This window comes from Crinia signifera, chromosome 6 (genome assembly GCF_055691185.1).
Source record: "Crinia signifera chromosome 6, ASM5569118v1, whole genome shotgun sequence".
NCBI lineage: Eukaryota > Metazoa > Chordata > Amphibia > Anura > Myobatrachidae > Crinia > Crinia signifera.
This window is the reverse complement of record NC_139222.1, coordinates 150,258,435-150,282,493: the sequence shown is the minus strand read 5'-3', so window position 1 is coordinate 150,282,493 and position 24,059 is coordinate 150,258,435. Positions and strand designations below refer to the sequence as shown.

Here is a 24,059-nt window from a genome sequence, read left to right as displayed (position 1 = left end):
GTATTCAAACTCTACACCAGTTCTGCATGTCTTATAAATCAGCTCTTCTATATGTTGGAAGTTTAAATTTAGTTTATCTATTTACTCATATACTGACCTTCTATATTGATACAGACATTCCTCACTTAACGACCTACCTGTTTACCGACCACTCGGACTTACGACCCGGGCCTTCGTTTAGCGTCCGTGCTTTGACTCCTCGGACTTACGACCCTGCCTGCTCTGATTTACGACCTGCCCGCCTACCCTCTCGCAGTTACGACCTGCCCTGCCTGTTTAGCGACACGCGTCTCAGAAGTCTTAAGGGGTTTTATATATGCTCGTTTAACAACCAATTCACTTAACGACCGGGTTGTAGGAACGGATCCTGGTCGTTAAGTGCGGAATGTCTGTATTCACCAAAATCTGCCATTTTTTTACAATTATATTATACTATATATTATAAATACAGATATTTAATAATATAGGCTAGTATTAGCTAAAAAAAAAAAGGGAGAATAAATTGATATATCATTTTCTTAAAACAAAGTAGAAGGGACAACCTACTACAATGAGTGTTGAAATTTTCCTATCCTCCCTTATAGAAAAAGTCAGTAGACTTTAAGGATGATTTTTATTAACAGGTCAATTAAATTGACTGTTCCTGGAATTTGTTCTGCATTAGAAAATTAGGGCCTCTCAACAAAACCTAAATAATGAATTAAAAATGAAAAAAATCTCTGAAAATTATACTTAGCAGGAAATATAAAGGATTGCCTTATAATAAGCCTACTATGAGAATGAAATGTCGCTTTGGAAATTGTTAATCATTCACACAGAAACAACAACATTTACCTATGTCAGCTATAGGTTGTATCACCCCTATTTCATTGTTCACAGTCATAACGGACACTATGCTTGTGTCTGGCCGGATGGCCTCTTCTAGAACCTAAATAGTTAACAAAAAGTTACAAACCAGTGTACGAGGCAAACAGATGACAATATCTAGAATGATTTAGAAGTCTCACCTTTAAGTCCACCAAGCCATTCGTTTGAACAGGAAGGTAGGTGACCTGGAATCCTTCTGCTTCTAATGAGCGGCATGAATCCAGCACACATTTGTGCTCCGTCTGAGTGGTGATAACATGTCTCTTGCGGGACTTGTAGAATCTGGCAACACCCTTAATGCCAGGGACATAAAAACACCAGCGTAAGGAACAGTGGGGGTCACATTCTGCACTGACCTATAGCAGCCAAGCAATCATACGCTGCTTTCTTTTATTTGTAATAGACATCAAATCTTATTTATCTATTTATTTATTGCTGTTCATTAGTAAAGCTGTTGTACCTAAATAGAATGTTCGGATATGAGAACCAGTAGCGCATATATTTATTTTTAAAATGAAGCATATACTTTGACAGCAAATAAGAAACATCTGGCAAACCTATTCTGACCTTTTTCAATCTAGAATCCACAACCTCAGACTCAATTAACTCCTGTTTTTTTCTGATTTTGAATATATATGTGTCTGTCCCAAGAGCATTTAAATTTACCTAAAAGACGTACCCCCTTCCACCACTTCTGCAGACTTTTCGCCCCATTTACTACCCTTTTTGTGAATACAATTTTGACTCAAATCCTCCTAAACCTGCCAGCCTCCAGAATTAGAGCATGTCCACTTCTAATCAGTCTTTTTCATTGATCTACTAACTTCACATAAAATCTTGATTAATCCAAACCTAGTAGGAATATGTTGGAAGATTTCAGGTGTAAGGTTCAACAGTGTGTTTCTTCTATATAACTAACAGAAGATTGTTTTGAATCCAACTTTTCATAGTATTACCTTTATAGCAATATTGTTAGATTCCGTTGCACCGCTTGTAAAAATAATCTCTCTTGGATCTGCTCCGATCAGGGAAGCAACTTGCTGTATTAAAAAGAAATAAAGGTGAATAATAAAAGGAACCGGTCACTTAAAGGCTCAAGTTATCACATTTCAAAGATTGCGCATCACAAAAACAGTTTGTATATTAAAAATAAATGCTAGAGACCACAGTAAAATTAGTCAGCTTTGTAAAGCAACTTTGAATCTAACCAACATATAAAAAAGGTCAGCCGAAGTGGACTAAATTATATTTTAATACCTGGATACAGTGCTGGTAAAATTCTATTTACATTAAATACCAATTTAAACAAATTAAATGTAAAAGAATAAAACGTTTACTTAAGGCTGAGCACTTCCTAATAAATGCTATTTTGCTTAAGAGACAATAGTTTATAAAAGGATAAAATCCTAAACCAGTAGTTTTAACCAATTTTCACTACGTTTACAATTTCCAGAGCCCTTACATGTGGTCCTTGTTCTCCTAAAGGGGCCACGTGCCTCATTTGTAGAGAAGCACTACATGTAAATGCTTTATTTACACTCCTGCCACATGATTGAAGATATCCAGAGTGCGCTCACACATGGGAAGTTACAATATGTGATTGTGGTAACACAGTGGATGGCAATGGGAACATATCCCACTGCGATTTATGCATTTTGATTATAATGTGTTTTATTAATACTTTAAAGTCTATTGCCCCTTTCGCTGGGTCTGGAAAGGCAAATTATTATAAATATTCTAAAACTCTTTGCACATATTAATTTTCTAGCTACACTATCAAGCAGTGTTTAAAGTGCTTTTTATTCAAATTGCATGTATACAGCAAGAGAAGCCATCTAACTCTCAATAGGCACCACTCCTAAAGACAGTGGGTCGTTAGTAAGAGAGGCAAATACTGTAAGCACAATGGAGTGCCTACTGAACACCGTAAAAAAAAAAAAAAAAAATAGGGCTTAAAAGGTGGCCATACACGGAGCGATCTAGTTCAAAAAGCATGAGCAGCACATACTTTATATGCTGTGCGATGGGATGTGCGCAGAAGGGCGTCTCATCACACTGCCCTGTCACTCCATCTATGGGCACTTTAAGTTTTACTTTGAGTTGTATGGATGTTCATGTGTGACAATATATACATTTAAAATAAAACAAAATAATTGTAAATTAAGATGACTTCCTATAAGGGCTTTCTTCAGATCATAAAATTTAGGAAAATAGTTTTTTTCCCCAACAATTCAAGATCATAAAAATCAGCAAAAGAAATATTACAGAAACTAGGTGTTCCAACGTAGGAATCTGGTTAGTACTGTAGATAATCCTGAAATGTCTCTATGGCTTGCAACAGTAAAATATGGTACTGTATACGTTGCTTTAGCCTGCTGACGTTACCTCCCGTGCCTTCTCCATTGCCTTCTCGCTCTCCCAACCGTACGCATGGGTCCTAGAGTGAGGATTTCCATAATAATGCACCAGGTAAGGCAACATGCAATCTAATACTCTGGGATCCTAAAAAAAAAAATATAAAAAAAAGAGAGAATATAAAATATTTAAGACAAATGGACCCGATTCAGAGATGTACGCATATCATACATAACTCAGATTACAAAGATTATCAACTGCTAAAATAAACATATGCTAAAATATACATATTTCCACGCGAAGAACTGAGCAAATCCTTTGACGCCCACATTTGCTCAAGAGCACTGGTGACCTGGTCTCTCCGCCAATAGTGTTACATTGAACTGTCCCTGCCTGGCACAGTGCCTCTCTTAACCTTCTTAGCAAATGACCACTGTGGCTGTGCTGCTGTGAAGGAGATGGCAGCCGCACGCTGAAAATCGGGACATAACTTTTTTCCACGAGGTCTTCCTCACCTCCCTGTCTCAACTCTGAACTGCCCTGGATCTGTGAAGCCTTCTTTAGTTGTAATGATGTCATGTGCAACTGTGTACATCTTCTCACACACACACACACACACTCTCACTCACTCACTCACTGGTTTATGATTGTACTTACGCTAAGGGTTACGTCTGGGTTGCGCATGCAGTTTGCTGCATATCGCTCCTAACAGCTGTTCTCTGAAATGCCCATTTCTCTGAATCAGGCTCAGACAGCAAGGGATACACAATATTCTAATAATCTTAATGTTTATAGGTCATTGACTAGGACAACTCAGACTGCGGCCAACCAGCTTATCATATGAAAATACTAAAAACTTTAGTTCCATCCTATGTAAGGAACAGTCAAAACTTTCTACTTACTATTGTGTATATAACATTTTTATTAATGAGATGGCAAGACACGAAGGGCTAGAATTAATAACCCATGGTTTGTAAAAGCCGATGATGATCAGAGGCTTTGACCAATACTTTTAAAAGAAGCATTAAAAATAAATGCTACAATAGTTTACTGCATCGAGACAATGTTGCCCTCTATTACTTTTGGATATCACCCCCTCAGTGGAACAGACCAACAATTTGTACAATATATCACGAAATGTAATTGCAGGTGGTTCTAGGTTTTCAGTCCTTTGTAGAAAGCAATGACTTTAAAGCAACTAAAATGGTGCATGGCCTACATCACAAAACGTACCAGGAAAGACTAAAAGATCTTAATATGTATACTTTAGAGCAGAGAAGGGAAAGGGGGGACATGATAGAAACTTTCAAATATATCAAGGGCTTTAATAAGGTACAGGGAGACATTCTTCACAGGAAGAGGAGCAACAGAACACGAGAACATGCACTGAAATTAGAAGGAGGAAGATTCAGGGGAAATGTGAGGAAGAATTTTTTTCACAGAAAGAGTAGTAGATAAGTGGAATAGCCTCCCAACAGAGGTGGTAGACGCAAATACAGTAGTACAATTTAAACATGCTTGGGATAAGCATATTGATATCCTTACAAAAAAATAAGGATCAAATATGGTTTGAGGTAACATGTTTAAAAAAGGGGCAGACTAGATGGGCCAAGTGGTTCTTATCTGCCGTCAAATTCTATGTTTCTATGTTAAATATTTAAATCCAAGTCTGTAGAAGAAGGACTCAAGCGCTAGACTAGATGTGATCATACGGTAGTCAGTGACTTAGGGCCTTATTCTAGTTCACTCTTTCTGACAAAATTCTTCTTAGATGGACAAAACCATGTGCACTGCAGGGGGGGGGGGGGGGGGCAGATGTAAACTGTGCAGAGAGAATTAGATTTGGGGGAGTTATTTTGTTTCTGTGCAGGGTAAATACTGGCTGCTTTATTTTTACACTGCAATATAGATCTTACTTTGAAGTAAAACCCCACCCAAATCTAATTCTCTCTGCACAAGTAACATCTGCCCCACCTGCAGTGCACATGAAAGAGTGAACTAGAATAAGGTTGTGTGTGTGTGTGTGTGTGTGTGTGTGTGTGTGTGTGTTTTTAGTGGAGTACGATTCTAGGCTTTCAGTAAGGAGGGTAATGGTGGTTTCATCAAAGTTTTGTTAATCATTTCTACATTATACAGGGTTTTGGCAACACAGTTAAGCCAGGAACACACTTTGGGATATACTGTAGGATATATCGTTCAGACGTGGATCTGAATAATATATGATACACACCAGATCGGGGAAAATTTACTAAGATGGGAGTTATATTTCAGATAGGATGCTACTATGGGCAACCAATCAGATCCTGGCTATTATCTTCTAGAGGGTGCTAAATAAATAAGAAGTAGATTCTGACTTGTTGCCCAAAGCAACATCCCACGTAAAATAGAACTCCCATCTTAGTAAATTTCCCCCATAGTGTATACCCACAATCCATCATTCATTGAATCATCCCATTAGATGTACTGCATGTTCAATAGGACACTTTAATGAATGACACAATGGGGTTTATTTACTAAGATGGGAGTTGCCCATAGCAACCAATCACAATTTACTTCTTATTCATTTAGCACATTCTATAAGATAAGAGATAGAATCTGATAGCTTGCCCATAGCAACATCCCATCTTCAATAGAACTCCCAACTTATTAAATAAACCCTGATGTGTTTTACATGCATTGTAGATTGTGTATTGCAGTAAAATGTAAGATTGCGTTGTTCCAGTATGTACCCAGTTTTTAGCTAGATGATGACCCACAGTTACTATAACTTTTTGGCTTTAAGCAACACATTTTCTCATTCCCTTACAATCTTGTTTTGATGTCCAGTATATTAGGATTTGGAAAATAGTTTAAAGACATTTATTGCTAATTATCTGGGGGAAAAATGGTTTTAATACTATATTTTTATATAACACTCTATGTGAGACTTAAGGTGCCCACACACACTAGAAAGATCTGTGATCTTACAATTTATCTTAAGAATTCCCTTTCAGTCCTGGACAAAAGATTTCAGGGTACATTTTGGCAAAGATTTATTTTAGGATTTGATAAAAAGTCAGAAGAAGAAAAAAAGGTAGTTGTAGCGGAAACACTCCTAGGGTTTTTTAATATTAATATTATATCATGAAACTGTTTTTGGAATTATTCTCCAAAAGTGAGGAATCCTATTAATCTTTATTCAATATATGGATTCAGGATGCACCCAGCAGAGCCCTTCATGTGCAATTGTTGATGGATGCCTTATTACTGTGGCAAGGTATATCTTAAGGTTCTTCCAATCTATGGGTCAAACAGAATCACATATGATGGTGTGAGATCTGTAGTAGTATTATGCTGACTTAATTGCCATATTTAAAGAATATATAAATATTTAAGATCATCATCCGTATCAAGTCTGTTTGGATTCATCCCAAGCTTGAAATAAGCACTACCCTTCCCAGCCCCAACTGCCTATATTTTAAATTATATTTGACACATAATTTTAAATTCTCTTTTCACTGTATTGTGTAATATGTATATTGTATGTCTTCTATTGTAACCTCTTCAATTTCCCAATCATAGTGGGTGCATCCTGAATCCATATAATTAATAAAGATTATTAGGATTCCCCACTTTTGGAGAATAATTCCAAAAACAGTTTCATGATATAATATTAATATAAAAAACCCTCTGAGTGCTTTTGATACAACTACCTTTTTTCTTCTTGTTCTGACTATATATCTTTAGTTGGTAAGATAGCACCCCCGCTTATAAAATCATATACAATTTAGCGGTGCATACCCGTACAATATAGGGTTCTATTTATTTGTGTGCAGATCTCAACACATCCATTCACCACTAGCCCACGCAGACCAGCCAATTCAATGTTTTTTGGGCGTATTTTTATGTTTTTAGTCTGGAACTCTTTACAAATTTTCAAGTCATCCTTTGCAGGAAAAACATATGGATGACCGGCAGGGAGGATGTCAGCAGTCAGAATATCAATGCTGTCATCCTGAAGGAGGGAATCTTGAAGCATTCACAATATAAAAACTCAATACACAGAAATAAAGCCTAGCTGAAAGCTGTGAGAAAAAGTGTGCTTTACTCATGTAGCCACTAAACTAAAACGGAGGATCCAGTGGAGGAGGGATGGGTTATAAGGGCTGGTGTGGGGGTATACTAAAGTGAAATATGTATATTAGGAATCCAATTCAGGTTGGTGTTCAGGAGACTCCTGGAAAAATAAATTGCATAGGGGATGGGAAAACAAAGAATATTGGACTCACTATTCACAAGAAGTGCAATGACCAATTACCAAGTCAAAATATTTAATGCAGCGTACCATTGGAGTTGTTGCTTGAACATCCATATACAGGGGTCTAAGATCTGACTCCTCCAAGTGTTTCTTATCACGCCAATCTGTAAGGAAGTAAAATAATGGTCATATGTATACATCCCTATCAAAGTATATTGGCTAAAGCTTTTAGCTTTATATAAATGAGGGACGGAGGAGGTCCAATGTACAAGCTAGTACGGTAATAAATATGGTATATTCCACAGTCTAGTAAGAATCTATTGGAGGTGGAGGTGCTCCCGAGAGTCAATTAGTTGCAATAAAGGGAAAGGAAACGCACTCTTTTTGTTGGGGGCACTTTTGATATATGATAAAATATTTTAATAATACTCCTTCCACACAAAAAATTAAATTACTGGGTGAAGCAGTTCCACACAGGAATTTCATTAAAAACACGGGAACTTTTTCTGTGTGAAATGGTCGATCCGGATCTTAAACTCTGAGTCACTGACCCTGCAAAAGACAAGGGTTGGACATGCAGAGTTTAAGATCCGGATCGATCCTTTCACACAGGCGAGAAAAAACCCATGTAATAGAGGAAATCACCGGCTCTTTTAGACCAGGAGATTTCCTCTCCTTTGTGAAGGAGGGTCTGACAGCAGCAGTTGAAAAGCCGGGTAATGGCTGGCTTATTCGTCCATCGCTGTCTGAAAGTGGTTTAAGTCACTGTAAATGATAAGGAAAAGCACATACCTATCACAAGGCATGTATAGTGTTCATTCTAGCACTCGCCATCTTTGAAAACCCATGCAGTTCCTCTTCCCTGCCTGGGGTGTCGCTGTCTGCTGTAGTGCTTCTAGCACAGTGTGGTCTGTATATCAGCACTGATATGCAAAACAGACCTGTGCTAGAAACACCACAGCAGACAGCAGTGTTGTGTTCTGTCTTAAAGTCAGCTATGAGTTAAGATACTTACAACACTTTTTCAAATGTCAGGAGTATGTATGATGACACCATCATATATACTCCTGACATCATTTTTTGCTTTATAAACTGTATCTTCAAACTGTAGCTGACAACTACTCATAAGAAATTACGGGCGGTATTCAATTGGTTTTCACTAGGATTTCAGCTCGCTATCCCCAGTGGTGGTGAGGAGAAATGCACAAATGTGTTGCTAAACCTGACCATAATGAGTGCAATAAAATAGATCAATTGGATATCTATCGCCCTACAGTCTCCTGTCATTTCAGATGGGATATCGGGCGCGATATAACAATTGAATACCACCCTATAAGTTCCTTGATAGATTGCTTGCACTTAAGTTTATATGGCAAGTTAAGGCTATGGGGCTTAGGCAGCTGATGGTCTCAGAACTGTCCTTGCCTGCAGCATTTAACCATAAACCATGACAGAATTGTCTGTAAATTCCATCTTTTACCTTGCATTTGAATGCTGGGTCATTTCGCGGGTTCCAGTACCCTTGCACACAAGAAAAGGTGCAGTTTTAAAAGGCAAAATACTCGGTAGAAATGCTTGACCCGGTAATTTGCTTTTCAGTATGAACAGATAACTGTGGATGCATCTAATACTGTCTCTGTCACTAACAGTGCTCTCCTCCCCTAACTGCAAGCACCAGCGACTGGTGGTTTGTGGCTACTGACCTGTAGTTCAACCAATGTGATGGTGCTATCAATATCTACACACTAATGAGATGTTCCTTTGGGATCGGCAGCCATGGCTCTCCCTCCAAACAACATGTTACAGCCTCCTCTCTGCCTACTGGCTGTCAGTCTCAGGACAGGTATCGTCTCCTGTGCACCTCTGTGTGGGAGGAAATCTTCATTACCAAATTCCTGCTATAGCCCCAGGGTATGTCTGCCCACTTCTTTACACCCTCCTGTTTGCCTGTGAGACAAGGCTGCCAGGAGACTGATGCTGCAAACTGGCTGCTGTTGTCCCGAATCTGATCAACAGGAACAGGGTCTTTTTCTGTTGTGCCCTGCAGCACTGTTATCTTCAGTGGTCACTGCTAGTCTGCCATCTTCCAACTGCCAGCGGGCTCAGTACCTGGCAGTCCCAGCACATGCCAGATACAGCACAGAATGGGCGGGATTTATTAAATGGAAATATATATGAATTGCTCCCATCCACTTTTTTCGATGTAAAAGGTAACACCAGCTTTTATTGCGTTATCCTATGGTCTTCTTTCCGCATCTCGCACCACTCGCTACGGCCCCCATCACCTCCTATCCTGGCAGCTTCCTGGTGTGCTCCTCGGATCCAGTGACCACCTCCTCTCTAGCAAACGCAACTTTACCTTTCGGGTGCAGTGAGAAGGAGAAGCCCAGGAGTCGGGCATCCTCTCACCCAGTGGCGGCTTCGGAAAGGGCATCTCTTTATGGAAGAGTTGTCCTTTGCGATACTAATTGTGTTAATAAATAGGTGATTAGTATTGTTAAAATGCTTGGCAGGGAGTATATCACACTTCATACATCTTGCCCAATGTGAACTTAAAGGCCCCGATACATGTGGAAGAGAGTGCACCCAATCATACAATCTCAATGTATTGTAAAATGGATTGTATGCAGATTGTGTGCACACAATCATTCAATGCCGACCCCGGGAGATTGGAGGATTGGTCCTCTGATCTGACGTGCAACAAGTTGGGATTGGGAGCAGATTGCATGTGCTTTTTTTTGTCTTTAGATGGCTCATTTAACCAGAGTCATGTGACACTCCCTCCCAAGCAGAGAAGAGAGGTGCAGCTTCCGGATGGCCCGTGGCAGTGAAGATGCTGGGAGCGAGACGCAGAAGTTTCTAGTGGCAGATAGGCGGGCGGCTGAAGCGAGCGGTGGACGTCCTTTTGCACAATTCTGTCACTACTCTGAAAACAGTTTTCAGAGGATTGCTTCATTAGGGCTATTGGAGTAGCGCAGCAGATGTGAGCAGATTAAAAAACAGGATTTTTGGTGCTCCTGTGCTTTTGAACCTAGTAGGCCAGTCCCCTATTTAAATGAAGCGTCAATCATACAATCATGCAGTAGATTGATTGTATGACGGATTGTATGACAGATTGTGAGTACATTGTGTCCAAAAACCACCAAGGAAAATTGGACACAGTCATGATGGTAAAACTGGTCTTTCTGATTTATGGCCACCTTAACTCGGGGGTAGCCAAACCGGTCCTCGAGATCTATCAATGGTCCACGCTTTCCAAATCACCTAGCTGGTGCACAGCTGTAGTCTTTACGAACGGTCACATTTTCAAACCTGTCCTGCATTCATTCCTACTACAGTTCCACAAGTTGCCCGAAATACATGAACTGTTGGTAGATCTTAAAGACAGGTTTGGCCACCCCTGCCTTAACTCATTCCCTGCTGCAAGCCACAAAGTGTTCAACCAGGTTATATAATGTTTGGGGGTAGGAAAGGACAGAAAAGTCAGATAAAAGTCCATGGCAGAACTGATGGGGTGCCACACCCTGCCAACTTTATTTATAATGTGTCATTATGATAACTTAATAAAAAAATATAGTAAGGGTCAGTTAGAGCTGTCATCTTGGGGAAACAGAATGCATCTTCAGCCAAGTGTGACTCAACACTATATTCAGATATTCACTACACAACGCCTGGCACAGTACTGCGTGCATTAAGTAACATAAAGCACATGTTACCTAACAGACAAGAATAACAGCTGGAACATTTCACTATGCTTATATACTGTAGTCCTGGTTATGGGACAATATAGATATATAGATAGATATATGTCTACTTGGGTTATATTAAGAGTTTACATGCGTTAGTGGACCCTTGTTCTGAGATGTTTCCCCTATGTCTATATACAGCGTCCCATAACATGTTACTGTAGTCCAGTGGGTGGCTAGCAGCAGAGCCTCATACACCAGCACGCATCTCCCCGCTGTCACACTGCAGGCCGAGGCCTGGACGCAGTACCTGTCCTCTCCACATGACTGGCCCGGACACCAAGCGCTTTCCTGCAGGTCCCCGCAACCAGAAGCCTCCTGAGTGCCGCCCTGCACAGCATGATGGACCGGGACACAGTTAGCAGCTACCCGGCGTGCTGCTGCTAATGTTGTTGTTGTGTAACGGCGCCTGGCTGGGGGCGGTGTGTGACCGCATGTGGGCGGAGTCCGGGGTGTACTGCTGCGCACAAGCTTCCGGCCCAGGAAAGGAGGGTAGATAGGCTGCAACGTCATCAGAAAGCTGCTGCCCGGCCCCGGAGGCCGCACGCCCGATCTGACATTTCATTACATTACAAGACAAAGTACAGTGCAGAGATTCGGAGTGAGGGCGTGTGAGATACCGGCAGGAAGCAGAGGTGAGTACAGTAGGGCTGTCGGGGGCTGGAGCAGGGGCACAGGGAGGGCACACGTTGGGGTGGGGGCAGCAGAGGGCACATGATGATACGGCTGAGGACAAGCCAGCACTGCAGCTGTGCAATCCCCGCTCGTCGCTGCTACCCTCCTGCAGACCTGTTGTACGGGGCCGTGCAGACTGTGGTGTGACAGGAGGGGAGAGCGGCACAGTGGTCTTACTCGCCGGTGTGCAAGTTAGGTGCTGTAGCGAAGTTTTCCTGCCCACTATGGGGATATGTATCAAACCTTCACTGCCAGATGTATCAAGCTTCAAAAAGCGATAAAGTGATAAAAAACCAACCGATCATCTCCTACCTGTCATTTTTCAAACACAGATTCTCTAAGCTTCAAAAGTGATAAAATCCAGAGTGATAAACAGCCAGCCAATCAGCTCCTACCTGCCATGTCACAGGCTGTGTTTGAAAAAAGTCAGGCAGGAGCTGATTGGCTGGCTTGTTATCACTCTCTCTATTTTTATCTCTTTTGAAGCTTAGAGAATCTGGCCCACAGCCTGTAACATGGCAGTTAGGAGCTGATTGTCTGGCTGTTTATCAATCTCCATTTTATCACTTTTTGAAGCTTAAGATTAGAGAGATAAAGTGGAGAAGTTGCGCATGGCATTCACTACTGGTTATAATTGTATACCTCTGCTGTGCGGGTCAACCCCCGTGCTACAATCTCTGCCGCTATGGAGCTAGCACAAGTGCTTGTCCTCATATTTGTTGCCACCAGGGACCTGGGGAGGAAAGGTTTACAGCCTCCATGTTTCACAACACACAGCACAATAGCACAGCCTAATAACATACATTGCTACCACCACATGCTGAATTGTATAATGTATATGCACAATGCAAAGGACTTTGCCCAACAACACAAATATCAACACCAACCTCCAACAAAGAACTGAATCAATGATTGACAGAGGACATTAACGAATAAGAGACCACTAACGCCCCAACAGCTGCCATCCACCAATCAGATGACAGCACTGAGCCCCAGAACACCCGCCTCCAACAGACTTAAACCAATCCCGTCACAACAGCTGTAAACTCCCAAGAAGAAGGCCAGAAGGCCGAAATGCGTTGGATCACACACAGTGAACCGACAAAGAAGCAGCAACCAGAAGGGACATTCCCGATACCCCCGGCATCCACGCAACTGCACTGTGAAGAAACACCAGCGCAGCAGAAGAACAACGCTGCGAGGAACACAGGATAAAAAGCACGCAGACAAGCCAGAAGCTGAGTTGCCTCAGGACCAGCCCGCAGCAAGCCCCACACGCCGAAGCACAGGAAGGATCGAGGGTAGGTGAATACTGACAGGTCCGTCGGCGGGAAACTACGGGCGGCTGATTGCGATTAAAAGCATTACCCGCCCGCAACCCCCGCCAGACATGCCATGGTGGGCAACACCGGAGGAGGCAGAACACCATCCAGCCTTCGACGAGTTAAAACCCACCCGCAGGGAAGCAGTACACGGCGAGCCCAGACCAGCCAGAAAAACTACCCTGTCCGACCACAGCAAGCCAGTGGGAGCTCTGACTTAAGGACACCCCAGACGGTCGCTCACTACGAGAGCATATAAGAGGGATAACACCATCACCCGCTCCTTCCCTGACTGCACTCCTGCCTGCAAAAACATACTGCCACTACCCACCATCGAACCAGGGATATCAAGGACACCTAGGGCACAGGCCAGCGGGACGCCGCTACCTGACCCACCCGCGGGTGAGCCTGACCAACACCGGTCACCACCACGCTCCCCAAAGGATCTCTGGACATAACCACTGCACACCATTCTGCATATGTTTTAACCCCTTCATGACAGAGCCAGTTTGTGCCTTCATGACAGAGCCCTTTTTTTCAAATCTGACATGTCTCACTTAAGTGGTGATAACTTTTTTTTGCTTTTACTTATCCCAGTGATTTTGAGATTGTTTTCTCGTGACACATTGTACTTCAAGTTAGTGGTAAATTTGGGTCGATACAGTCTGTGTTTTTTTGTGAAAAATACCAAAATATCGTGAAAAAATGGAAAATTTAGCAATTTGCAAAATGTTAAATTTTCTGCTTGTGAGACAAATAATCATACCACTCAAAATAGTTAATAACTAACATAGACCATATGTCTACTTTATGTTTCCATCATTATTTCAACTTCCTTTTAATTTTTTTGGACACTAGGAGGCTTACAATATGAATAGCAAATTCTCAAATTTTCAAGAAAATTTCAAACACTGATTTTTTTAGGGACCAGTTCAGTTCTGATGTGACTTTGAGGGACTTGTATGTGAGACACCCCCATAAATGATGCCATTTCAAAAACTGCACCCCTCACAGTATTCAAAACAGCATTTTGGAAGTTTGTTAACCCTTTAGGTGTTTCACAGGAATTAAAACAAAGTGTAGGTGAAATTTCAAAATTTCATTTTTTTTGCAGATTTGCCATTTTAATACATTTTTCTAACGAATACAGTAGGTTTTACTAGAGAAATGTGACTAAAAATTGATTCCCCCAATTCTTTTGTTTTCAAAAATATCCTATATGTGGCCCTAGTGTGCACGTTGACCAAACCACAGGCTTCATAATAGAAGGAGCACCTACTTGATTTTGGAGCCTCCTTTTTATGAGATTTTTTTTTTAGGCACCATGTAGGTTTCTAGGCACCATAAGTGCTAAAAGTTAGGAACCTCCCCCACAAGTCACCCCATTTTGCAAAGTACACCCCTCAGGGAATTCATCTAGGGGTATAGTGTACATTTCAAACCCCCAGGGGTTTCACCAATTGTGGTACAACTGGGCTGTGAAAATGAAAAATTACATTTTTTTACACAAACATGCACTTCTGGCTCAATTTTTCATTTTCACAAGGAATGAAGGAGACAAAGCACCCCAAAGTCTGTGCCCCAATTTCTCCCGAGTACGGCAATGCCTCACATGTGACCAAAAAATACCAGTTGGGCGCATGGCAGGACTCAGAAGGGAAGGAGTGATTTTTGGATTTTGCAGCACAGATTTTGGTGGAATGAATGGTGGGTGCTATGTTGCATTAGCAAGACTCCCAAAGCACCAATACAGTGGAACCCCCCCACAAGTCACCCCATTTTGCAAAGTACACCCCTCAGGAAATTCATCTAGGGGTATAGTGTACATTTCAAACCCCCAGGGGTTTCACCAATTGTGGTACAACTGGGCTGTGAAAATGAAAAATTACATTTTTTAACACAAAAATGCAGTTCTGGCTCAAAATTTTTCATTTTCACAAGGAATGAAGGAGACAAAGCACCCCAAAATCTGTGCCCCCATTTCTCCAGAGTACGGCAATGCCTCACATGTGACCAAAAAATACCAGTTGGGTGCATGGCAGGACTCAGAAGGGAAGGAGTGATTTTTGGATTTTGGAGCACAGATTTTGGTGGAATGAATGGTGGGTGCTATGTTGCATTACCAATACAGTGGAACCCCCCCCACAAGTGACCCCATTTTGCAAACTACACCCCTCAGGGAATTCATCTAGGGGTATAGTGTACATTTCAAACCCCCAGGGGTTTCACCAATTTTGATACAACTGGGCAGTGAAAATGAAAAATTACATTTTTTTTACACAAAAAATGCAGTTCTGGCTCAAAATTTGTCATTTTCACAAGGAATGAAGGAGACAAAGCACCCCAAAATCTGTGCCCCCATTTCTCCAGAGTACGGCAATGCCTCACATGTGACCAAAAAATACCAGTTGGGCGCATGGCAGGACTCAGAAGGGAAGGAGTGATTTTTGGATTTTGCAGCTCAGATTCTGGTGGAATGAATGGTGGGTGCTATGTGGCATTAGCAAGACCCCCGAAGCACGGTGAAATGATGAACCTAATAATCCATAGATGTGTGGTATATTTTGAAACACTCCTTTATACATAGGCCGGGTTTGTCGGGGCAAGTTTCACAGTGGAAAATAGTTTCCTTTCTTATTCCCTTTTTATAGCAAACTTTGCACCTTTTTTGTGTCCTTCCCTTTCTTGCAGTGGAGGGGATTTCGTTGGGAAAATGCTGCCCTGGTACAATACGGGGCCAGTACTAGAAGTACTGGGGCCCTCTGCCTGCTGGTTCCCAAATATTAGGCCCTTTATGACTTCCTCTTGAAAGTGCATAAATGTCCCCCTCTGGCCGGTAGAATGGAATAGCACGTAAGCGTTATACAGTGCCATCTGGATGATATACACGGCCAGCTTCTTGTACCAGATATTTGTTTTCCGCAGGGCACTGTACGGCTTCAGTACCTGATCTGAAAGATCCACTCCGCCCATGTACTTATTGTAATCTAGGATACAAATAGGTTTTGAGGTGTGGGTACTGGTACCTCGTACAGGGATGGAGGTGGTACTGTCTCCATGAATTGTTGTCAGTATAAGGACATCCCTCTTGTCCTTATATTTGACCAACAACATATTTTCGGTGCATATTCCCCTGCTTTCACCCCTTCTTAGTACTTGGGCAATGTGCGTTTTGGGGAGGCCTCTTTGGTTCTTGCGCACAGTACCGCAAGCTGCTGTACCTCTTGAACCAAGGGCCTTAAACAGGGGGATGCTAGTGTAAAAGTTATCCACATAGAGGTGATAACCCTTATCCAGGAAGGGGTGCATTAAATCCCAGACAATTTTTCCACTAACACCTACGAGGGAGGGGGGGCATTCTGGCGGTTCAATTCTTGAATCCTTCCCTTCATATACCCTAAACTTGTGGGTGTACCCTGTGGTGCTTTCACACAGCTTATACATTTTTATGCCATACCTTGCCCTCTTACTGGGAAGGTACTGGCGGAATTTAACCCTTCCTTTAAAATGTATAAGGGACTCGTCGATGCTAATACATTTATCAGGGATGTATAGCTCTGCAAATTTGGCACTGAAATGATCAATGACCGGCCTGACTTTGAATAGCCTGTCAAAGGTGGGATCATCTCTGGGTGGGCACTGTGCATTATCGGTGTAATGTATAAATTTATGGATTGCCTCAAAACGAGCCCGAGTCATGGCCATACGGTAAAATGGGGTGCTGTACAGAACATCTGTACTCCAATATTGCCTAATTTGTGGCTTTTTTACTATGCCCATATGAAACACCAGACCCCAAAACGTCATCATCTCTACTGCATCTACAGGGGTCCACCTAGCAAATGATGACGTGGGGTTTTGAGCAATAAACTGCTGGGCATATAAATTAGTTTGGTCCACCATTAAATTTATAAAATCATCAGAGAAAAATAATTTGAAAAAGTAAATTTCTCTGAGACCTGTGGAATCAAATTGGATTCCTGGCATGGCCAAAAACTCAGGAACCTGGGGCTCAAAATTGTCTGGTGGTGGGGTCCATACGAGATCAATTATTGGGGGGGGGGGGTCTCAGCTGCTCTACGGGGGCGTCTTTGAGGGGGTCCCTCATCACCAGAGGAGGAAGAGGAGCTTAAGACGAATCCTTCAAATTCCCCGCTTGCCTCACTGGCTGTGTCAGAATCAGAGGCAAGCATGGCATATGCCTCCTCCACTGAATACATTCTTCTGGATGACTGGGATGACATTTGGGATGCCATTTTTATTTTTGTGTTACTGGTAGTGAAATGTTTCAACACGTGTATAGTGTAGGGGGGGTACAAACTTTATTTCAACCCGGGGGGTATGTAGTGTGTAGTGTGTATGTAGTGCAGAAAAAAAAAAATACTTTATACAAAAAAAAAAAAATTGAAGGGGTTAAAAAAACAAAAAAAAAGGTCCTGCGCCAAAAATTGAGCACAGATGTTGGTCAGTAACGTCCGTCACTGAACAGCGCTCAAAGGCAACAGGAATTTGATCAAAAAAAAAAAAAAATAGATCAACCCTGTGCCGAAAAAGCTGATCAGTGATGTACGTAACTGATCAGCGCACAGTGGCCACAGGACACCCACAAAATCAGTGTGTGTAAAAAAAAAAATTAAAAAAAGACCACAGAGCACCCACAAAAAAAAAAAAAAAGGTGATCAGTGATGCGACACTGATTACCAGTGAGGGGCAGCAGGTGCACAACCTTTGGTGCAACTGACAGTGCAACTGGCAGCAACTGACAGGTATATATAAAAAAAAAAAACCTCTGCGCCCCCAAAAAGTTGCTGATCACCTCAGATATAGTGATCAGCACAAAAGGCGGGGGTAGCAGACACAAAATATACACTCTCTATCACTCTGTCACTATCTCTCTCTATCTCTCACTATCTATCACTATCTATCACTCTAGGACACTGCAGCAGCAGCACTGACAGTTATATGTATAAAAAAAAACCTGCACCCCCAAAAAGGGGGGGTAGCAGACACAAAATATACACTCTCTATCACTCTGTCACTATCTCTCTCTATCTCACTATCTATCACTATCTATCACTCTATGACACTGCAGCAGCAGCACTGACCCTGCACCCCCAAAAAGGGGGGGTAGCAGACACAAATCTCTCTATCTATCACTATCTATCACTATCTATCACTATCTATCACTCTATGACACTGCAGCAGCAGCACTGACAGTTATTTATATATAAAAAACCCCTGCACCCCCAAAAAGGGGGGGTAGCAGACACAAAATATAGCTCTCTCTGTCACTATCTCTCTATCTCTCTATCACACTGCAGCAGCAGCAGGAAGTCTCAGGAAGTCAGATCCAGGAAGCGTCCAGCACGCTACAAGCAGTGATCAAGCGATCAGGTAAGGTATTTGCAAGGATCAGGTAAGTATTAGCAAGGATCAGGTCAGTATCACGGCAGATAGGCACGGTGACCGCTCTGCACGCAATTCCAGACCGAAATGGCGTCTGCAGCGCAGTCACCGTTAGTTTAAATGTCGCGCCTTGGCTGTGATTGGTCCGTGGGTCCCACGGACCAATCACAGCCTTGGGGGCAGGTGGGGTGAGGGTGGGGTGAGGTGTCATCGTCACCGATGACCCCCTCATGCCCCCTGACGCCCGGCGGTGATTGACACCTGTGTTACCGAGCGTCTGATTCGCTGGTAACACAGGAAAACGCTGTGAATGGCTGTTCACACTGAACAGCCAATCACAGCGATCGCCGATGGGGGGGCGGCATCGCAGCCCCCCCTGGGCATGCAGGGACATGTCTGCTGTCAGGGACAGCAGACATCGTCCCTCTGTCACTGCGTCTCTAGACGCAGTGACAGTTTAAAGTCATGACGTGTATATATACGTCATGTGTCGGGAAGTACTTCCCGGCCATGACGTATAAATACGTCAAATGTCGTGAAGGGGTTAACATCTGCACGCTATGTAAAAATTACAATTTATGCACCTTGTTTAACCTTTTGCACCTTGTTTAAAAAAAAACATAATTTCTAACCACCCAGCAATTACCATTCATTATCACACACACTACCCTGTGGCTGGTTTCACACACTCCGGCTGCTGCCGGACGGTGAAATCCCGCACGGCCAGGGAGCCGTGCCGCACACATTAGTTGTGAATGGACACTATTGTGTCCATTCACACGGGACGGGCACGGCTGCAGCCGGATCCCACCACTGGAAGGGACGGCTGCCGGGCTGTGGCCATCCCTTCCATTATAAACTAGTGTGTGCGGCACGGCTCCCTGGCCGTACGGGAATTCACCGTCCGGCAGGAGCCGCAGTGTGTGAAACCAGCCTGTGGCCGGTTTAACACACTCCGGCTCCTGCCGGACGGTGAAATCCCGCACGGCCCTGGAGCCGTGCCGCACACATTAGTTGTGAATGGACACTATTGTGTCCATTCACACGGGACGGCCACGGCCCGGCCGCACGGCTGCAGCCGGATCCCGCCACTGGAAGGGACGGCTGCCGGGCTGTGGCTATCCCCTCCATGATAAATTACTGTGTGCTGCACGGCTTTCTGGCCGTACGGGTTTTCGCAGTCCGGCAGGAGCCGGAGTGTGTGAAACCGGCCTTTGGAGCAAAGCGCAGCACTCCCAACAGAAAAACCATTAGACTCCATGTATGGCCTATTGATGGGGTAAAAACAGGAACTGTTTCCAGAAGCACCAGATTAGCACAGCTGAAGGGAGTTGATCAGTTCTGGAGTCATCTGTTTCAGTTTTTAACTAATTCCTGAGTACACACCTATGGAATTATTGGGGCAATCACCGTGGGATACGGTCATTAGGTTGACCCTCTTAAGGTCGACATGCATTAGGTTGACAGGGTCTGAAAGTTGACAATTGGAAGGTCAACGAGTTTTTTACGCCGACAGGAGGTATTCCATGCTTTAGCATTCAGAAAGGCGTGGTCGTAGAGTAAAAAAGTGTGCCCAAAGCTTGGAGGGCACAGTGGTACACTTAGATGGTGTACATGTCGACATAATCTGGGACAAAAACATGAAAAACTCATGTTGGCATTTTTACTGTTGACCTTCCCATTGTCAACCTAATGTTTGTGTTGACCTCTGACCCTGTCGGACTTAAACATGTCGGCCTATTTCAGGTTTCTGAACCAATGTGCATTTTCCACCAATTTATTGTTACCACAACTCATGGTCAATAAATGGGGGAAGTGTTCGTAGACTGGTATATGAATGTAGATATTTTTCCTTCGCAAACTTAAGAGCTTCTAACTTTCCTTCAGCAGTTAAAAAACTACCGTAACGTGGATCCATTAAGTGTAATCTAAATCAATGATTTTTATTTTTTTTCAATCCGCACACACTGTTCCTGAAAAGTTGTGGTTCGTGTTAACCACTGGAAATTGGCCATTAATGGTTAGGCTATGCACATACACAACTGTAGTCTACCAAAAAGACCTTAGTTGCATATAATACAAACATAAATTAGGCCCCGGCTGCGTTGTGCACTGTATAAATACACATCACTGCATTGAGCATCTTACAGATGTAGCGCCGCTCATTCAGTGCTGGGGCTCGCCAGACCACCCCTACTGGCGAGCAGATGCTACATCTGACTTGCGTCACAGTTTCCTGGCGGCGGGGCATTAAAACCCTGCCCATCTCCACCCTAGAGAGACGGGCAGTGTTGGGGGGGGAGCAAAGAAGTTGGAGGGCGGCGGGGACCCGGGGGAGCACCAGTTGAAGGGGATGAGCATGCTTCTCGTGTGCGCGCGCATCCCTTTTCGGCGGCTGGCTAATATACCGCCAGCCCCTGCCTGAATGAGAGGGGCTCCATCTGTATGTGTCAGGATTGAGCTTTTTAACTCTATGGAGAAAGTTATTATTTAGTGTTAGCTAGGAGGGTGGGGGTAAAGTGTAAGAGTGCTCAATGTGTAAAAAAAAAAAGTTTTAAAATAACCCACAGCAAAAAAAAGTTACTAACTTTATTTTTTTTACCCGCATTTGGCTTTCAATACTAGCAGCCACTGCAACAGTTTTAACATGCCCTAATATTTTGGGATGTATAGTAACACAGAAGCTAGTTTGGCGCATGGTGAATTACTCTGTTCTATACGGTTATCAAAATAGTATCCTCAATGAAAAATGTATGATATTGGTTGAGTTTCAGAAGGGTTTTCACCATGAGGGGGGATGTGATAATTAAGTATGGGAAATAGATGTTTGGAGACTGTATATGTGTGATGCTGTAGCATCGCCCCCACAATGTGCCAGACGTACTAATCCTTGAAAAGTGGAAAGGGATAAATAACCAACCAATCGGCTCCTAACTTATTTTTCCCCATCATCCATAAGGAATACTGGGGGTTCACTTCATACTATGGGTATTGATGGGGTCCAAAGGAGCCTGTGCATGTAAAACTTCAAACAGGGTGTGCTGGCTCTTTCCCTCTATGCCCCTTCCCACAGCTCAGTTTATAATAATAGGAGAGGATGCACACTCTGGATTTCCAGAGAATTTTCTTCTTAATTTTACCGACCTCTTCAGGTGCTGCTCTGATACCCGCTGCCGGAACACATTCCGGAATGGGTTAGTGTACTGCCTGGCATTGCGCCACCGCAAACATGCTCGCAGCTTGCTGCGCACCCCTAACATGAGCAGAAGCTGGGGGCCCTGCAAACATGACAGTTGGGAACTGATTTGCTGGTAATTTCTTACTCTCAATTTGATCACTTTTCAAGGCATAATACATCTTGCCCATAAGGGGTAAAAGTTCTCACTATCTACCGTTACATGCCACTTTAACTGCATATTTATCGCCCATTGAATTACAATATAGGTTTGGAAAGTGACCATCTGCGTATGTGAAATGGGAAAAGTAGGATTTCATTTTATGCCAGTGCTACACATAAAGCACTTGCTGATGAAATGTGATTGAGAACATAGAGTGTGCTGAAAGCAGCATTCTGATGGATAATTATACATGTTATTGAAAATAGAGCATGTTTGTAATGTTGGGCTTATGGGATTGGGTCATCTACTATGAAGCCAAGGTACATAAAATATTAATACTGTCTTACAGATGCCAGTAGCAGTTGGTGGACCCTATGGGCAGTCACAACCCAGTTGTTTTGACAAAGTTAAGATGGGATTTGTGATGGGTTTTACAGTAGGCATGGCAGCCGGGGCTGTGTTTGGCACGGTCTCCTGTTTAAGGTAAGCAAACCAAAATCATTCTAAGCTGTTATCTCCTGGGATCAAAGTCTGTTAAAAAGATAAACTGTACCTTGTGCTATTTGGGTACAAATGTTAATGGTCCTTTAATATATAATGAAACTTAAAACCAAATGACCTACATCCAGTATCAGACATTAGGTTAATGTTGGTACTGTATTTTGTCACCGGAATGCATAGCAGTCATTACTTGTTCCACTAGAATGACACTATTGTAGGACTTACTATTTTCTTTGTTAGTGTGAACATTCTTTTATTTCATAGTACTAGCCAGAAATGGTTCTGACCTATCAATGTAAATTGGTTGCAGTCTGCTAAAAGTAAATTTAGGACGGATTTGTTTCTTCAGATACACAACTGATCTTCCTTTTAACATGTAAGTAAATCAGAAAGGTGTATTGCAACCTTATATATGCTTCATGGAGTAACTTGTCAAGAAAGTAGTTTAGAGTGACATCAATGTATCTTAAGGCCCCCATACATTATGGCGACTTATCCTAAGGACAAGTCGGATGGACCCAATTTTCCTGTGAGCTGCCAGGCAGTTCACCGGGAGGCTCACATACGATTTGGCACTTGATCTTTCATTTTATAAATGTGATATATCGCATGCGATTTTATCACATGTAAAAATGGGGAGCCGGTGCTGCAGCTAGCGCTGAAGAGCACCTGGATGGGCAGTGGGTGCTGAGCATTAGCAGGTGTTCAGCAGAGGCGTGTATTAGAATTTTAAAATAACTTGTCAAATGACTGTCTGGTGCCTGATTGGCTGAGAGGGCTCTCTCTCTATCAGCCAATCAGAGGCCAGCTAGTCATTTGACAGGTTATTTTAATACTTGCTGCTTCCAGTCCTGCTGAACACCCGCTAGCGCTCAGCCACCCACCCTGCTGCTCCTCACCGCCCGATCCAGCACCCAAGTTCATACATAATCTACCTCCTGTTTCGGTCCGATGTCTACGGGACTGCGCCTTGGATTGGATGTCACACACATGCGATCCTGGGACATGGCTTGTCCTTCAAAGGTAGTAATTATTTAAAAGGATTGTCCACTTTTGGAGAACCCCTTTAAATAATTACCTTGTCTAATTGGAGATCAGACAAAATCATGTTGGGTTTTTCAGATACCTGTATCGATGTACTATTAGGGTCTGAGTTAGGAGCAAGTACTTTGCACCAGTGTTGCTAGGTAAGGGGTACAAATATTTATATATCTTTCATGCAGGGTAAATACTGGCTGCTTCCACTTGCAGCCCACAAATACTGTATTTTTTACACTACATTTTAGATTTGAAATGTTTAAATAATTGATTGGACTTTGCTGTTTATCCCTTTTTTTTTTTTTTTTTTACCCGAAGAGGTCAGATTACCCAACTTGATGTTTGTTTAACTAGGACAGTACTTTAAAACATATGGTCATATGTTCAACAATTGTGCTTTTCTTTGCAGATTTGGAATGAGAGGGCGTGAACTTGTTGGTGGCATTGGAAAGACCATGTTGCAAAGTGGTGGAACATTTGGGACGTTCATGGCCATTGGGATGGGAATTCGATGTTGATCTTCATTTTGTTTTATCTATTCACTATAAATCTATAAAATATTTTGCAGAGTTCA

The 24,059-nt window shown here is 42.7% G+C and overlaps 2 protein-coding genes across 2 annotated transcripts in view; one reads left to right on the top strand and one right to left on the bottom strand.

The window, feature by feature from the left end:
• NFS1 (NFS1 cysteine desulfurase) overlaps positions 1-11,687 on the bottom strand; it is an 18,018-nt gene extending 6,331 nt beyond the window's left edge. The window contains exons 1-6 of the mRNA XM_083147627.1: positions 11,456-11,687; positions 7,547-7,623; positions 3,253-3,369; positions 1,824-1,907; positions 1,008-1,160; positions 835-928 (exon numbers count right to left, since the gene is read on the bottom strand). Coding sequence (XP_083003753.1) covers positions 835-928; positions 1,008-1,160; positions 1,824-1,907; positions 3,253-3,369; positions 7,547-7,623; positions 11,456-11,546 — 616 coding nt within the window. The 5' untranslated portion in view covers positions 11,547-11,687. The remainder of the gene's footprint in view (positions 1-834; positions 929-1,007; positions 1,161-1,823; positions 1,908-3,252; positions 3,370-7,546; positions 7,624-11,455) is intronic.
• ROMO1 (reactive oxygen species modulator 1) lies at positions 11,677-24,059 on the top strand. Its single transcript, XM_083147628.1, has 3 exons — positions 11,677-11,840; positions 22,296-22,429; positions 23,895-24,059. Exons 2-3 carry the CDS (start codon positions 22,296-22,298, stop codon positions 24,001-24,003), a joined length of 243 nt encoding a protein of 80 aa, XP_083003754.1. The 5' UTR covers positions 11,677-11,840; the 3' UTR covers positions 24,004-24,059.